Here is a 16,929-nt window from a genome sequence, read left to right as displayed (position 1 = left end):
TGTGTTATTGGTGCTCAGTGTCTCTTTAATGTGTAGGCAGGTGTTGTTTGCTAACATATCATCCTAAAGTGACACTCAAATGTTAACTCATAACTCGAACCTGTCGCGACGCCCCCACGTGGTCAAAAAATAATCTATTAATTCAGGTTTAAGGGCCCCATAATTCATAGCTTCGCCCCTGTATGTGGGACTTGATCACAGTCTGCATTTAGCGGCTCTTAACAGCTGTGTTATCCTCATCACGCCTTTGAAAAGAGCTCAAACAGCCCCGCTGTTGAGCATCCACAGGGCCTCTGAGTCGTGATCTCCCTGCGTGAGCTGCGTTATGTGTCATCTCTGACGTTACCGGCCCGCCTACATCGCCCCCTGTCTCCCTCAGTGACACACACACACTCTCTCCCGCAGCTGCACGAGTGAAGAGGAGCCGGTCTGCCAGCGCCACGGAGGGGCCCCGCATCCGCTGCGCTCAGACGCGAGTCCTCACTGGCATGGACACCGGAGGAGAGCACTGACATCCAGGAACCATGCCTACTGTCCTCGGTGGCAAAGGGAAACTTTCCACGGTCTGTTTTCTACTCCGATGCGCATATTCTCAGGTGAGAGGTAGCATGGAGAGTGGAATATAGCTGACTTATAAACAGGATGAAGAGTTGATGATGTTTGTGTGTATTAGGCAGCATTGATGGGTCGCTGAGCCTGAGTGAGTGTTTGAATGTTGTTCTTGCACAAGTGCATGTTTAAAGTCACTTTCCGTTTCTACATAGTCTCTGCAGGTTATTTGTAAAGAATGACCCTTCTTTCATCTGATTACAGGAATACAATGAGGGGGTAGTTTCTGCGGAGTGGTGTATTTTGCTCTCCTATCTTCATTTTAAGATTCAATTTGCAGATTAAAAGTCTTTTTTAGATTTTCCTTAAAGGCTCTGAACACAGATGGAAGTTCTGAATTGAACCCAAAAACGAGCATAACTTCAGTAATTGCTGATACTTTAAGAATGTAACAGGTGGTTACAAGTCTAGTTGGCTCTCATGCTGCTTGTTGCAGGTGTTAAGATGGGTTGTGGTTTGTTTGGCCCTGGGGGAAATTCACTCATCAGGGTATTGCACCAGAGCTGTAGCCTGTGATGCTAGTGGGCATGAACGTGTGAAACACACTGCACATGATAATATCAACACTAATGGACCTGTTAGTGTAGAACTGAGGAGGCAAGCCTGATTTTCAGCTTGTGCCCTGCCACCGGGAGGCAGAATACTGGCTTTCTGTGTTTATGTTTATCATGTAGTGCCTACGGCCTCATAACTGCCTTGTGGCAGTAACAATCAGACAGTTTTCACACACACACACTGCTTACCATCCGCAGGCTTATAGTGCAGCCTCTCAGACACTGACCTTAGTGAGTCATGCATGCAAGAGGAGACAGTTTCACACACACACACACACACACACACACACACACACACACACACACACACACACACACACACGCACGCACGCACACTGCACTACACACTTTTCTGCTGTGCATACTTATACTGCACAGATGGCACAGAAGACAGAGTGGGGCATGGAAGTAAGAAGCAAATCACTAAAATGAAAATGGACTATGTGTAAAAGAAATGTTAAAGTCTGTAACCAAGTAGACAGACAGTATAAAGTGGTAAAAATGTTCAGCAGATGAGGTCCATATAGGAATAAAGAATGTCAAAACAATGAAAGAGTGAAACAAAAACCAAACCTGACAGATAATATTATAAATGAGAAACTAAAAAAAACACAATTCATTATGAAACACAATCTCCCATATACAGCACATATAGATAGATACACAGTTGCACAGATGGGGAAGTGCGAGTCACATCACAAGTATTTGCCTTTTATCTTACTAGTTGAGCAACCCGGTTCTCTGCTTTCATGCCATGAATTTGAATTGTGAGCTAAAATGTGAAAAGGGGCAGAAACGTGGGGGAGGGAGAGTGAGAGTGTGAGAGAGTGTGTGTGTGTGAGAGAGAGAGAGAGAGAGAGAGAGAGAGAGAGAGAGAGTGGGGTTGCCTAATGTGGATGGAAACAGAAAGTTGCTTGCAACAGAATCAGCATCCGTCTGATCATCTGCAGCTGTGATTTCTAAGATATGAGTCATCAACGAGCTTCAACCTCCTCACAACTCACAATTACTGCGTGTGTGTGTGCGAGACTTTGAGGTTTACAGTAAAGTGCTACGCTGTGTTGTGACTGTTACTGCAAAAAAAGGCGGGAAGCAGGGTGCAGAAGGTGAAGTTTTTACTGTGCGTGTGTGTATTTTGAAAGTTCACATCTCGAGCAGTGACTGGTGAAAGAAATGAATGGGTTTATGTGCCGTGTGTGTGAGTACGTGTGCACGGCTGTATTCGCTGTTGAATGTGCGTAATTGTGCACAAATTTAAGATGAGACACGCACTGCACTTTACTGCAGTTTTGATGCTCAAATTTGGCTTGTGTGCACAGTCAACAACAGCTCTTTTCTCAATGTGCTCGTCCAGTTGGTAACTGGAGTCGTGTCTGTCGTTCTGAAGTGTTACAAAACTCCCTCCAATCATCTGTCAGTCTTAACTTCCTGTTGCTTTCATTTGAAATTGACTCTCTCTTTCTGTTTGCACAGGTAACAAGAAGCCAACACAATAGCTGTGCCAAAGATATTCTAGAGGTAAGGAATTTGCTCACATTGTTCACAGTAGCAGTCATTTACATTAAACGTGTGCCATAATTCAGATTCATCCCTCTTTAAATGTATTGAGTCATACTGTGGGTGTTATTTTTAGCACTTTAAAGATTCTTGTCTCGAGGTGGAAACACCAGACATAGGACTGCAGCTAATGATTATTTTTCTATAAAATGTTAGAAAGTAGTAAAAAAAAAAATCTCCATTGAGAATCTATGGTGACATCTTCAAGTATTTTGTTTTATCTGACCAACGGTCCCAAAGAGCTTCAATTTTCCATAATTTAAATTACAGTAAGGCAGCAAATGCGCACATTGGAGAAGCAGGAACCTGAGGAGTTTGTCGCAGATAAATGAATTGATCAACCAATCAATGAATCAACTCTTTTCAGCACTAATCTCACAGATATCTCAGTCTGAGCTCAGTGGCCCGGAGATTTCTACCTATGGTGTTATGTTTGAATGCAGAGGATCGCTGCTCCCTATGTCCTGTCACTAGTGTGGGACAGATAGCATGGAGGAAAAGAACAGAGATAGAGAACATGGGATTGTGGAAGGGTGGGAGGAAGATAGCAATACATAATGCTCCACCTGGGAGACCTTGTTGTTGTTGGAGGAGGAAAGGGGTGAGGGTTGGTGCTGTGTCCTTGGTGACTGAGGGAGGAGAGATAATGAAGTAAAAGGATGAGCAGAGGGAGGAAACACTTGCCCCCCCAAGGGCTTACTGTAGAGGGTGGGAAGAGGAGAGGAGGAAGAGAAAAGCTTTATACTCGTCATCTCATGAGCGCCGTTGGATTTTAATGAATGAAACTGGGAACGTTCCTTCTTGCAGACTCCCATTAGAGTAAAGAAATAGTTGGACATTTTGGGAAACATGCTTCTTTGCTTTCTTGCTGAGATGCCACTCTCATGTCTATACGCTAACAATTAAGTGACAGCCTGTAGTTAGCTGGCTTAGCTTAGCTTAGCATAAAAACTTTGGGGAATAGCAAGCCTGGCTCTGCTTGAAAGTAACACGATCCAACTACTAGCACCAATGTAAAAATGTAAAAACATAAGTTAAAAAAAAAAAAAGTAAAGCATACAAAAACTGAAGTGTAAAAATGTGCCGGACTATTTCTCGGCCAAGCATAGTGACTTTTTAGCTAAGCTATGCTAACCAGCTACTTTTATTATTTTTATTTATAAATCTTGGCAGGAAAGCAAGACAGCATATGTTTTCAAAATGTTGAACTTATCCTTTAGACCTTAACAGCTTTAGTTCAATTTGGTGTCTACCACAAATACTTCTGTGCACACAGCCCACACACACACACACACACACACACACACACACACTCACAGATCCAGGCTTTTCCAGTGCATGCTCACTGTTTCAGCAGTCAAGCAACCTCATGCCCTCCCTCACCCAGTGATCGTCACACACATGTACATTACACACTGATGCTTCCACATTGTGACGTAGCTGAGGAACCAGATTGTGCTAACATGGTAAATGAATGGTTCAAAATCAGGCCATTTTGTCAGCATCCATGAGGCCTGGGTTGTCTGAGTGTAACTGCAGGCAATCTAATCAGCAGAGATTATAATCAGAGCAGCAGCAAAGACGATGTAATGTGGATTCAGAGCTCACTCCATGTGGCTGCTTTCCTCTCGAGTGACATGCAGAGAGAACAAATAAGAAATGGAGTAAATCTTCATAATAGTCCAGGTGTATAATCATGTGTAATCAACACAGACTCCTCCATCTTGCACATATACAGAGACAGACACTGTCGCTCTTCTGTGAGCATCCACCACATATCTATAATCATGTGTGGGATTATTAGGGATGCGCAGTAGAGACTCAGAAAGTTATGTTCATAAATATGTATCATGTTGCTGTAGCGCTACCTATAGGTGAAATACTGTCAACTTTTGCACGGAGGTTAGGCGTTCCTTCTGTATATGCGCTTCTATACTAAATTTGACTTCAGTTGTTCAAGAGTTTATTAATTTATTTTTGGTGTCAATGAATGAATATATTGATTACTGTATCGATGACTCACTTTTGAAGCACAAACATCTTCTCTTTCATGAGATTTCAACCAGAAACTGTTTGGTATTTTTCTTTTATTAATGGGGAAAATTAAGAATACATGTTCTGTTATAAGATCATTAGTTGACTAGTCATTTCAGCACTATCAGTGACCTGTAGTATATAAACCTTGTTGGACCACTTTTTGTCTATCATAACAGCTGACGTGCTGTTTGTCACAGCAGTGACTCAACAAAGGACCTGTGGACTGACAGTTGAATGTGCAGATGCTGTATCAGTGTTTCCTGCAGCTGCTCGGGGTTGGTGTGTGCTCCTTTCAGTTCCTTCCTTCCGAGGTCTTCTCGAAAAAATTCAGACAATTAAGTTCTGCAAAGTGATTCGTAATTTCCACCTCTGTTGTGCGTTCTTCACTTGGCTTTTGTGCCTTACAACCACACTGTGGTTTTAACTGTTGCACTGGGTACTGATGATTACTTATTTTGGCCCGAGCCACCTGACGTCTTTTATGTTCGTTTCCCTAGGGCGGCCTTACGAGCAACAAATGTTTTGATAAGCTGTCTTGTGTTCTGGTTCACTGATTGCACTCCTTTGAGATTGCCACCTTTTGAAAAACTAAAAACTCGACAGTTTAGTGATACTCAGACCTATCCTCTTGGAATGCAAAATCATGCCTTTAAAGAAAAACAAAGTTTATTAGATCACATTCTCAGATTTGACTGTGTAATTGGCTCACAAACAAAACAAATGGAGCTGCTGTTGCTACACCAGAGCCAGAGTCTTTAATTTGATCGCTACTCAGTGAACCATAAACAAGTTCACTCTCCAAAAGGGATAAGGAGAGTGAAATGAAACTAAATAGATCAAAAACACAGCAGACACTTGAAATTCCTGGAAAAAGATACAGCTGGAGATCAATCGAAAAGAAACAAAATGACTGCACAGAAAATCTTGACACAGCTGTAAAGCACACACTCCCACACCTACCATGTAATACACAGAGCAGCCTACAGCCACACTAGACACCCAGACTAACCCATATTTGTACCCAGTCACACTCCCCCTGGTGGGGAGCAACAGTGGTGATAACAAGAGTCAGCTGTCCAGTGAGGCTCTCTGCACTGTACATGTGGAAATGGGAGAGATAAGTTACTCCTAAATGAAAAATTAAGAAAGTTCTAATGACAGATTTAGGGTGTTAGGAGTTTCTGCATGTGAAGACCCTCAATCACAGCGACGTCTCACTATTCACCTTTGACCCCCCTTTCTGTTGCACAGGACATGACTCAGTCCTGGCCATCCCAGCAAGCATTAGGGGGTGACCAGGCCCAACGAATCCTCTACAACTCTAAGGTATGTGTGTGTGTTGTATGTGTTTTTGTTTGGTTTTGAAAATTAAAGCGGAACTCCACCAATATTAGATATTTAAGTCTGTTAACAGATCTCGGGGATACATATGTTAAAAAAACTAAATTGCCTCAAGTGATGTCATTTGAGTCAGCAAATGGCTGAAGGCTGTAAGACTGACAATGAAAAACATCTGGTGGTGTGAAAGAAAGAAGTGAGCTTTCCAGACCTCTGGAGCTGCTCCCAAGTTTTACTTGAGGCAAACTGCTAGAGGGTACATTAGCCGCAACTAGCACACCTGAATCTCCACAAATTGCACTGTGGGTAATGTAGGCAAAGAAGAAGAATACGTAGAATAAAAAGGATGATATCTTGGTTTTCCTGCATCGATTTTGATCATTTTTTTTGTTTGTTGTAAGCCTGACATTATACTCTCAGTGTAAATAAAGATTTCTGCTCACTGTCTTTTCTCCCTCTTTCCCAAGGAAGCAAAACTACAGAGTGCACAACACAGACAAAGTATGTGTTCACTGACTAATAAGTTTGCTTATCTGATATGTGCAATCATTTAAGTGGTTCTGTATTAATGTATGGTTTGCTTTGCCTGGTTTTTCTCTCTCTCGCTCTCTCTCTCTCTGTAAGGTCGGGGGGATGTTCAGCTGCGAATGACCCGTCACCCTCACGTGGCACCTCACAAATCGTAAGTCGGACATGAGGAAACACGATCCACCAAAGGTCATCAAACCTGAACTGCCGCTGTGGCACGCACGCAGACGAGATAATATATCACACACAGTTCATGTTTTCTTCTTTTTTAAAATTAGATACCAATCATGAACATCATCGTCTGTGCAGCCACAGGAAAAAAGCATTGATGATAGAGATAGAAAGTCAATGGAAATTGACTTATAGAGGCAGTCAACACAATGTTTCAGGCTGCATAACATAGGTCAGGTCAAAGGTCAGTTAACATTCTTGAATGCTGTCAGAGGAGACCGATGTGCTCCTGTTTGTTACCTCTTTACATCCTCTTTTTAGTGTGAAACACATGTTCAGTGTTGTACGCCAACTGCGTGTCCCACATTGGCACACAGTCTTTGTTATGTAACGCAGCAATTTTATGACAGTTAACATTTCTAAAACTTTTCGAGGAAGAATTTATTTTCTCAAATTGAGTACTTTTAGTAAGTTTAGTTATGTATATTAAGAGAAATATTAAGACAAAAACAATATATCCGTACAGTACATTAAGATATTGAGCATTTGAATAAAGTAGGGATCTTTATTGGTATATTATAGGTCATCTTAACATCTTAGATGGAAAAAAATGCTAGGCTTTGAGAATTGAGTTAACTCTGTTGTGAAATTTGCAAGTTTTGTCCAAACCATTTTTTTTACTATATCTTAAGAGTAAATCAGATGTATAAATATCTCTTGATTTGAAGGTTGTTGAAATGAAAAAGAAAATCACATTTGCTACATATCATATTTTGTTATTTACTATGTTTGATATTGATAAAAGGAACATTCTCAGGAAGACTTGGCGTGTTGAAAACCAGGCGCCACTACTGTCGATATCATGTGTGATTTTTCTGTGTTTGTTTGCTTACAGCATGCTGGCTGATGACCTGAAACTAAGCAGTGATGATGACGACATTCAAAGGGTAGGTAACGCTCTGTAAAGGTGCTTTGAAGATAATATTATCATATTGTTAACAATATTGTTCATTATTCGTGGTTATAACATTAGTATTATTGTTTAGGGAGATAAAACAGTTTATGATTTTGTATTGAATCAGCCAGTTATTTGGAGAAAGCCTAGAAGAAAAAATCAGGATATTTATCAGGATAAACTGTAGGCCTTCCATAATAATATATTATTTGGAAGTATATAAAAGTACTTACAATTTGGATATGTAGTACCGGAAGATATTTTGTATTTGTATTATTTTAGATAGCAGTGTCTTGTCATCCCATGTGTGGTGGACTCTTGGCATGACTCAGAAATAAAAACTAACCAATTACTAAGCAGTTTTGACCTTAACTGGACACGTCTTCATGCTATTATGCATGCTTGAGGAGGCTGGCAGACAGTGAGAGAGAGTGTGACAGGACAGGAAGATAAAGCGCAGATTATGACTAGAGCGTTTGGCATCATGCTGAAAGATGCCTGTTTTTCTGGTATTCTTGAATGGGGTGTACACACCCAGTTAAGACCAGTCTTTATTTGCTACTAATAACATTAAGACATCATGCAGCCGAGATAGCACAGTGTAGCAAGTTGTTCACTAGACTTCTGTTTCTGTTTTCTGTTCCTGAAGGCAACTCATGAGTCAGCTTCCTGGGATGGACACAGGTACTCGAATGCAAATATCATGTGTGCATATTGTGGATGTTTTTGCATGAATGTTTGTCTATGAAAACCAAGTTAAATTGTGGATGTCACAAAAGTATCTGTCTGCTCCACTCGGCTGTGTACCCACACTGACCCCTCTCTGATGTTTGTGTGTGTGTGTGTGTGTGTGTGTGTGTGACTGACAGTCTGTCAGCACAGCGAGCGCACACACATGGCAGGCGGGTGAGACATTCCAGCTCGGACTCTTCAGGCTCAGACTGCTCTGCTGAGTCGGGCAGCAGTAGCCTTCACTCCCGGAGCCCCAGCCGGAGCCCAGAAGTTCACCCAGATCCTCTGTCGCCTGCCAACACGCAGCCGCCGCGCAACAGCAAGGAGGTATCAGCGCTGAGCCGCAGCTCCCTCTTCCACTCTCTGTCTTCTCTGTCCACGTCTTGCTTGTCTGTCTCTTCCTCTGCTTGTGTGCCTTCGGGTAAATTCTCTACAGGGAGTGGTGGCCTCGGGCCAGTTGACGGCAGGTGTGGGGGTGGGGGGGCAGAGGAATGAGGAATGCATGTGCGTTGGAGAGGAGGAGGAGGAGGATTGGGGGGAGGTGGATTGAGGTAGCTTTGGGAATTAGTGCCTGGGTGTCATGTCAACAGGCCCAGTCTTAAAGAGGAAAGCCCTCAGGACGTGGAAGTCATCAAGACTCAAGAGTTCATGTTGACATCTACAACTAGAGTTACATTCTCTTTCAAAACAACAGTGCACAATAAACACTGAATGGGTGTAGAGCATGATAGGTATGATGGGCTTTTGGAGGTGTGGGGCATTGTGGGGGTCAGTCTGAGATGTGTGCTATGTGGGGAATGAAGGGGAAACCTGCTCCTCTTTTATGAATGGAAGGCCCTGTACGGCATAGTGGACTGTATTACTAAGCACGCACTACACTGGGCCCCTATAGAGAGGGAGGGAGTCGACTGTGTGTTTGGGGTAGGGGTGGGAGGTGGGAGAGGAGGGTGGGGGTGCACACCATGTGTTTTTCATTTACGTGGACTGTTTAAATGTCTCCCAAGGAAGAGAAGGGGGTTGGAGTTATGGAAGCCACAAATCCAGAGTTCCAGGTAGTGAGAGAAAGAGGGAGGGACAGAAAATAAGGAGGGAGGGCAACCGAGACGGTACAAGAGATGCAGTGTCTTCTCTGGAAAGTTAGGCTAGGGATGTGGGGAGGGGGGTCACTGTTTGACTTGAGGAGTAGAGGTTTAATTTAGCCCCTGGTCAGCGAAGAGAGAAAAAGAGAACACGAGAGAGAGAGAGAGAGAGAGAGAGAGAAAGAGAAAGAAGTTTGCTCTCCAGCCGTGAGTATCCTCTTTGTTTTTTTTTTTTTTTTACTTGAGTAAAAACTCTTTCTCCTGTGTTCTTCTCATTCTTATGGTTACCAAGACAGTTGTTAAGCAAACATTAAGTGAGTCATTTGGCATAATTGGATGGGGGTTGAGCTACTGTAAGCACAGATGTGAACTATGTGACCATGTAGTAAGTAGGCTATTGAAAGGATGTTGAAATCTTTATTGAACGAATACTTTTCAGACGTGAGTCATGATCCAGATTTGTCATTTGGAGTCTGTTTTAATAGCAGCTGAGTCAGTGAGGTATTTGTTATGTGCAGTGACTGTAGGACATTTTAGATGGTTTTTATTGTGGCAGTGTGACAGTGTTGTGGTATGTGCACACACACACAAATATGTGTCAGTCGTCTCATGGTTAAATGTAGCACTAAGTGATCCTGCATTCTCTGCTGGCTTCCAGTTATCTCTTTATTAATACATAAAAAGACATGTACAGTGGTGGAATGTAGTGAAGCACATTTACTCACGTACTGCACGTAAGTACAGTTTTGAGATATTTGTACTCTGCTTGAGTATTTTCATTTTCTGCTACTTTATACTTCTACTTCACTGTATTTATATTTATATTTACGATTTATCTATTAATTAAGATATTTCACCTTTAAAATGATCACCTTTTAAATTGTGATCACTTTGTTCCTTGCAAAATTTTCCTTTTTATCAAGTAATTGTAGTCGATTATTGAGTCCTGACGGCTTATATTATTGAAACGTGCCAAACAATCCACCAGCAAAATAATAATATTTGAGTCGATTTCAATGCAAATTAATTTGTTTTATTGAATTAAAAACAGGCTGACATACTCTTACTACCCTACCGGGTTTTATGAGGAACCAAATATAGCGCAGATTGTTTTCATAGTAAATATACGGTATATGAAGTAGTTAAAAGTTTGCATCAATAAAGCCGTACTTACATATTAATACATCAGTACTGATTGTCCAATAATATAGTCTATACAACTTTGAAATGGAAACTTCTTAGGTACTTCAGTAGTTTAGTTTTTTTGAAAATGTTTGACTCTGAGTTTTAATGTTGGACTTTCACTTCCTATACACCTACTTTACTACTTACTTTTTACTTGAATATTTTTTTACATTATTGTATCATACTAAACTACTATCACTTTTACTTCAGAAATGATCTACCTAGACGTCTTCCGCCGCTGGACATGTATGTGCAAAACCTCACTGTTAACAAAGACATTTGTTTCTTTCTTTGTTTTTTGTTTTTTTTTGCTTTCTTAAGACTGATCAACCCTCTGCTGCCTGGCAGTTGGATAAATGGCTGAAGAAGTCCCGGAAAAAATCTGCCAGTGAACAGGATCCAGGGTGCCTTCTCTCTCCTCACACCCAACGAGCCCCATCTCCAGCCAGATCCTGGGACAGCAATCGGGAATACAGCCCTAGCCAAAGTCCTATTCCCAGCCCACAGTTCCATTACAGCCCCAACAACAGCCCCCTACCTAGTCCTGGTTATAGCTACTGCCCTAGCCCCAGCCCATTCCCCAGCACCTGCCCAAGTCCCAGCCCTAGCCCGAGGCACAGCCCGATCCCCAGTCCAGTTCCAAGTGTTTGTCCCAGTCCGCATGGGAGCCCGAGAGCCAGCCGCAGCCCGAGCCCTATACCTAGAGACCCTCCAAGAAGCCCCAGTCCCAGCATACCAGTTCCTTCCAGGGTTCGTCACCACCCCGAGGTTAAGAGTCAGAACCAAACACAACCTAGCCTAACAACCAATCCCCACAGGACAAAAAATAGGTCATGGATTGCCCCATTGCCTAACACAGATGCCAAAACCAAGTCTACAAACAGTACTCATCTCCAGCCAACTCATCAGCACAGGCCCAAGACTCGACCCGCACAGGATCAAGAGCAAAGCCAGAGCAAATCCAAGGCTTCTGCTGTTTTAAACTTGAACCAGAGTCACAGCCACAAATCTAGACCCAAGCCCAACTTTCATCCAAGTTCTAAACAGCTCGCTGAGGCTCCCAAAGCCAAGCACACCCCACATTTTGAGCAAATCCAGAGTAACAGAACCAAACACAAACCCAGGCCTCCGTTTCAGTCAAACTCACAACAAAGCCCCACAAGAGCAAAGCACTTAGTTCCCACAAGTCGCGAAACCAACCCCGGTCATAGTTCTCACTCCCAATCTACCTCTAAAGCTGCTACTAATTCTAACACTGGGTTGAACTCTAGATCAAACCCTAGCCTAAAACCTAGGGCCAAGCCTTGGGAGGCCCCGACTCCTGTACATGTTAATCCCACAAAAACAACACCGAAGAAGCCCCAGACCAAGGACCAAGAGGTGGAACACAGAGGAAATCATCTGTCCCTAGCAGAGGGGAGAAAACAGGAGAGAAAAGAGGACAGACATAGGGAAAAACAACAAGGGAAACCGGAAAGAAAGCAAGACAGGAGGCTGGCGGAGGAGCAGCTACTGAGACGTCCCTGGATCCATAGTTCGGCAGAAGAAGAGGAGGAGGAAGAGGAGGAAGAGGGTGTGATAGAGAGGCAGAGGAAGAGAGAGGAGACAGCAAGAGGAGAAAACAGTAGGAGGGAGCTGCAACATAGACGCGAATGGCAAACAGTCCATGCCAAACAGCGACACCGCCTTCAAGACGACTCACACCACCGGGGGAGGACAAAAAAGGCAGGCAGAAGTGAGGAGGAGAGAGAGTTACAGCAAGACCCCTCGCCTTCATCGTCACGTTCCCCAAGTCCTCGTAGAGCGTCCTCATCATCCTCTGCCTCCTCCTCTTCAAATTCAGATTCAGAGTCTGAATGTCAGGCTCCGATCACCAAAGTTCGAGCAGACTCTACCTCTCACAAGAGACTCACCAAGAGAGGGCAACAAGGCCCGGGCACAACTGACGCCAACAGGCCGAAGGCGGTGCACCCCAGAGGACCCGCCTCAGGTAACCCAAGCGAGGGGCAGCAGAGCGAGGGGAAGCAAAAACTCTACACCCTGGTCCCGTTTGGGCGAGGTGAACAGGCTACAGCGTCTTCCCAGCGAGGGCTCAGAAATCTGGTGGTGCAGATAGACCTCTGTCTTCTCAAAAGAGTCCCAGACAGCACTACTAGCCCTGCTGTTAAAAAACCCTCCTCTTCCTCCTCTTCTTCATCAACCAAGGACAAGCAAAGTGAGGCTATGAAACACCTGTACGTCCCTGAGACTGTGACAAAAGACAACAAAAGGAAACGCAAGGTAGACTGGGATGTGTATTTACTTTTCTCCTCTGTTGAATTGGATGTGTATCGGTACACGTTTTCAGCCTTGTTGTTAACAGCATGTGTGTTTGTCTGTGCCCAGTTGGAGAATGGTGTTTCAAACAGAGAAAGCAAGAGAAGTATTCCTTTTACAAATGAGTCTTCACCTCACACAGCTGAGCACAACTTTGTGACGGAGACCATGCACAACGGGTAAGAAAACACCACACACACACACACACCACTCTGTCCTATGTGCAATCATACTCTATTCACAATTACAATAAGCATATTTATATTTACATGCCATTTGATGTGTGTTTGTGTCAATGTACATGTGTGGTTGTGTGTGGTTGTGTGTGCTTGCAGGTACTTGGAGGAGTACTTGGACCGCAAGAGGCCATTGTCTCCCCTGTCTCCACTGTCCGACAGCCCCGAGTCCACCAAGCCTCCCTGCAAAACAAAGACGGCAGAGCAGCATCACGTCCACAAGAACAGAGACAAGAATAGAGATTCTGCTATAAAGGTAATATAAAAAAGGACTTGTTTATACCATCCCAACTCCATTGCTTCCAGACTTTTGGTTAATTTCACCAATTTTTTACCTGTATGCTCAGCCCAAGATGGAGGTGGAATGTGTGAAAGTGTCAAGACAGCCCCAACCACCATCTGAGTCCTGGGGCCCTGCAGGACACAGGGGGACTGTGCCAAACCATGAAACGTGAGCAATCATACAAAGTCCACACACTGCATCACTGCATAGGCAGCACACTGCTTGATGTCTGTCAGATACAGACTCACCAGACACCTGGGAGTGCACAGCTCTTTTTTTTTATTCTTCTCTGTTTCTGTCCATCTTCCTAGTCCACACCATGCTGAGTACTACTTACATGAAGCCAAAAGAATAAAGCACCGTGCAGACGCAATGGTGAGTCCTTGATCTTGCATTGAATATTATTATCGACAGTGAAGCAAAACTGGGATGTTGTACAATCACTGAATGACAAAGCATTTGCCTTCTCACTCAGGGAAGACATTTAAATCTCTACTTGCTCAGTAAGCAAGCAAACAAAACTTTATTTACATAGCACATTTGTTTTCAGGGAAGATGCAATGTGTGTGAAGTAAGAGAGGTACTGTGGTGCAAGACTATTTAGGGCTTTAAATTAGAGAAGTTAAACAAAAATACAAGATAAATTCATGCGTACATTTTTTTTTGAAATGGTAAATGCAATTTTTTTTTTGTTTCATTATATTGGTGCAATATATCAATGATAACACCTACACACCTGGGTCCTTAGCACAAAGACCGGAAGCAGGGGGAAACGACTAAAGTGTAAAAATATACACACTCAAAGTACTCCAAAATTGCCTTATATACATCTTGTTGGCTAGCTGTCATCCAGTGGGTTGCATCTTTAAAGATATCTTCTGTCTGCTCTAAATTAGAAAAATATTTGCGCAGGGAGACACCAAGGTTCAAACATAATATTTCCACTGTGCTGCCCACTACCCAGTCTAACGTAGGTGAGGGCAGCAGACTTAACATATGTGAATGAAGAGGAGGAGAGCAGAGCCACACAGTTGTTAGAGAGCACCTTTGATGGCACTAGGATATAGCTGTTTCCTCCTGTGTGCAGTTTGAATATCTTCTCAGCTAACTTCAGACTGAAATATTTAAGGATCACTTTAATATTTACTCCCATCTTTGCCTGTGTTTATTGTCTTTTTTCCAGGTGGACAAGCTGGGGAAGGCTGTAAATTACATTGACGCTGCTCTGTCCTTCATGGAATGTGGGAAAGCAATGGAGGAAGGGCCACTAGAGGCAAAGTCCCCGTATACCATGTACTCGGAGACTGTGGAGCTTATTAGGTGAGTTCTGCAAAAACATATACAAGTAATGTGGATTTAGGACATAAAGACCAACACACACTCACAGACACATATACATAATACATAACTGCCGCTCCATTGTTAATAGTCCTGTGTCTTAAGGTACGCGATGAGGCTGAAGAGCCACTCCGGCCCTGGGGCGAGACAGGAAGACAAACAGCTAGCGGTCCTGTGGTGCGTATGTCATCTCCTCTGTTTATGCCACATCTATCATCAGGCTGAAGGACCTGCATTTTGAGGACGATTTGTGGTCCGTCTGAGTTTCTTTGACTTGCGCTTGTGTGCCCACAGTTTCCGATGCCTTGCCCTCCTTTACTGGCAAATGTTTCGTTTAAAGAAGGACCATGCACTGAAATACTCCAAAGTTCTGCTCGACTACTTTAAGGTTAGTCTAAACACAACAAGTCTGACGTGACATTTACAGGAAGTGTTGTTGTCGTTTTTTAATTTCTGGACATTTTTTAGGGCAGAATATAAACATTTGGTCTTGGACAATTTTTAGTTTTGTTTACTGTGTCATTACAGAGTTCTCCCAAAGTGCCTTCTACACCGCCTGGCTGGAATGACTCTGGGAAGTAGGTGGATAATAGTTTTATATTACAGGCTCTCTGTTTAATTCATTTGCTTCCTGCAGCCACTGAACATTCATTGACCGCCACAGCTCTGTTGTACATGTGTTTTGTTTTTTTTTAACTCCCAGGGGTACAGGAGGACCCCCGTCTTCACTCTCACCCAATGCCAAACACCTCAGACAGGGTTCACATGGGGGCAGCACCTTACCCTCTCTCATCAGCATCCCCCAACGTATCCACCAGATGGCAGCAAACCACCTGAACATCACCAACAGTGTCCTGTACAGCTATGAGTACTGGGAGGTGGCAGACAACCTTGCAAAGGAGAATAAAGGTAGGGAAGCTCCTCTGAGACACACAGACACATGTTCTTTCACAGATTTACATGTGAAGTGAATCTGTTTCATCTTCAATTTCCCTTTTTCATTACAGAGTTCTTCAACTACTTGAATACTTTGTCTGGGCCATTGACTCTCCACAGTAGCATCGCTCACGCAGTCCAATACACCAGGCAGGCTCTTCAGTGGATACGCATTAGTGCCAAACTTAACTAACACGGAGAGGATTTACCTTAACCCGCCCACTGGATCTCCAGGCCTTATATTTAGAAGAGACACAACTCTGGATCTCTATGCAGCTGACAGGACAGCACCGACCCCTGCTGTGCTGTGTGAAATGAGTTAGAGCCTGATCATCCTCATAGGATGTTGGGGTGCTCGCCATCCAGGTCTTACCGTGTGCAAAAGCCTTCTGACGAGGCTATCTTTTAACTTCTCACAGATGAACTACGTGCACCTTCTTCCCTCATGGCGGGATTAATCTGTTGTTGAGTTGTGTGTGCTATGGATTTGAAGTCTCTAATCATTTGCCAAAATGTCCCATGGTGACAGAAACAGGACTTGTTTGTACGCAGATGTATGTGCAGTCTCATGTGTGAAGCCCTTTTTCATACTTTGCAATTGATCATCATCCAGCAGACTGTTTCTCTGGGGCCAAAACGGACAACCAATCACATACCACTTTCTCCAAAGTAAGAATCTTGTCTGCATCTTTTTCTAAAGAAAGTTTTAATGACTCTTCTTTTTAAATATCTGATATTTTCACTTGTATGTTGTTGTTTTTTTTACTGTGCAATATTTGATGGATTATTTGTTTTTAGAAAAGAAAAAAAAAAGAAAGAATACAAGAAAGAATAAATGTTGGTCTAGTTGGCAACATTCAAGGTCCCTTTTATGAAAGATGTATTTTTGTCCCTGTTTTGAGTGTGAATGAATAATGAAGTTGAAGAGGTCACTCAGACTTCCTCTTGGTACGTTCACTTTCTTGGGTGTGGGTCAGGAGTTTCCAGCTCCTTGCAGCACAAGTGACACAGCATCACTATCAAGTTTGATCAGGATTAAAAGTGGGTCCAAACATTTCTTCAGACCCTCTTAAAA

The 16,929-nt window shown here is 43.2% G+C and overlaps 1 protein-coding gene across 5 annotated transcripts; it reads left to right on the top strand.

Moving 5' to 3' along the window:
- Positions 1 to 402: 402 nt before the first annotated feature.
- Positions 403 to 16,731, top strand: aff3 (AF4/FMR2 family, member 3). 5 transcript variants are annotated; one of them, XM_051404200.1, is made up of 20 exons: positions 522 to 596; positions 2,637 to 2,681; positions 4,934 to 5,032; positions 6,009 to 6,083; positions 6,563 to 6,596; positions 6,720 to 6,777; positions 7,690 to 7,741; positions 8,399 to 8,433; positions 8,619 to 8,808; positions 11,067 to 13,025; positions 13,131 to 13,240; positions 13,397 to 13,553; positions 13,645 to 13,748; positions 13,892 to 13,955; positions 14,764 to 14,900; positions 15,024 to 15,095; positions 15,213 to 15,306; positions 15,447 to 15,496; positions 15,622 to 15,827; positions 15,926 to 16,731. In XM_051404200.1, the coding sequence occupies exons 3-20, from the start codon at positions 5,000 to 5,002 to the stop codon at positions 16,045 to 16,047; spliced, it is 3,552 nt and encodes a 1,183-aa protein (XP_051260160.1). In that variant the 5' UTR covers positions 522 to 596; positions 2,637 to 2,681; positions 4,934 to 4,999; the 3' UTR covers positions 16,048 to 16,731. The 5 variants fall into 5 exon arrangements, with proteins under 5 accessions (XP_051260158.1, XP_051260160.1, XP_051260161.1 ...); XM_051404198.1 differs by lacking the exon at positions 4,934 to 5,032 and having other exon boundaries at positions 403 to 596; XM_051404201.1 differs by lacking the exon at positions 522 to 596 and having other exon boundaries at positions 4,934 to 5,036; positions 6,567 to 6,596.
- Positions 16,732 to 16,929: the final 198 nt, after the last annotated feature.

The sequence above is a fragment of the Dicentrarchus labrax genome, unplaced genomic scaffold (genome assembly GCF_905237075.1).
Source record: "Dicentrarchus labrax unplaced genomic scaffold, dlabrax2021, whole genome shotgun sequence".
NCBI classification, from domain to species: Eukaryota; Metazoa; Chordata; class Actinopteri; family Moronidae; genus Dicentrarchus; species Dicentrarchus labrax.
The sequence above is the reverse complement of the archived record's forward strand: the minus strand, read 5'-3'. Positions and strand labels throughout refer to the sequence as shown.

Excerpts from the sequence above, each read along its gene's own strand:
- aff3 (XM_051404198.1), top strand. The coding sequence starts at position 525 with ATGCCTACTGTCCTCGGTGGCAAAGGGAAACTTTCCACGGTCTGTTTT. Across the intron at positions 7,742-8,398 it reads ATGATGACGACATTCAAAGG|GCAACTCATGAGTCAGCTTC; the intron begins GTAGGTAACGCT and ends CTGTTCCTGAAG. Across the intron at positions 14,901-15,023 it reads GAGACTGTGGAGCTTATTAG|GTACGCGATGAGGCTGAAGA; the intron begins GTGAGTTCTGCA and ends CTGTGTCTTAAG.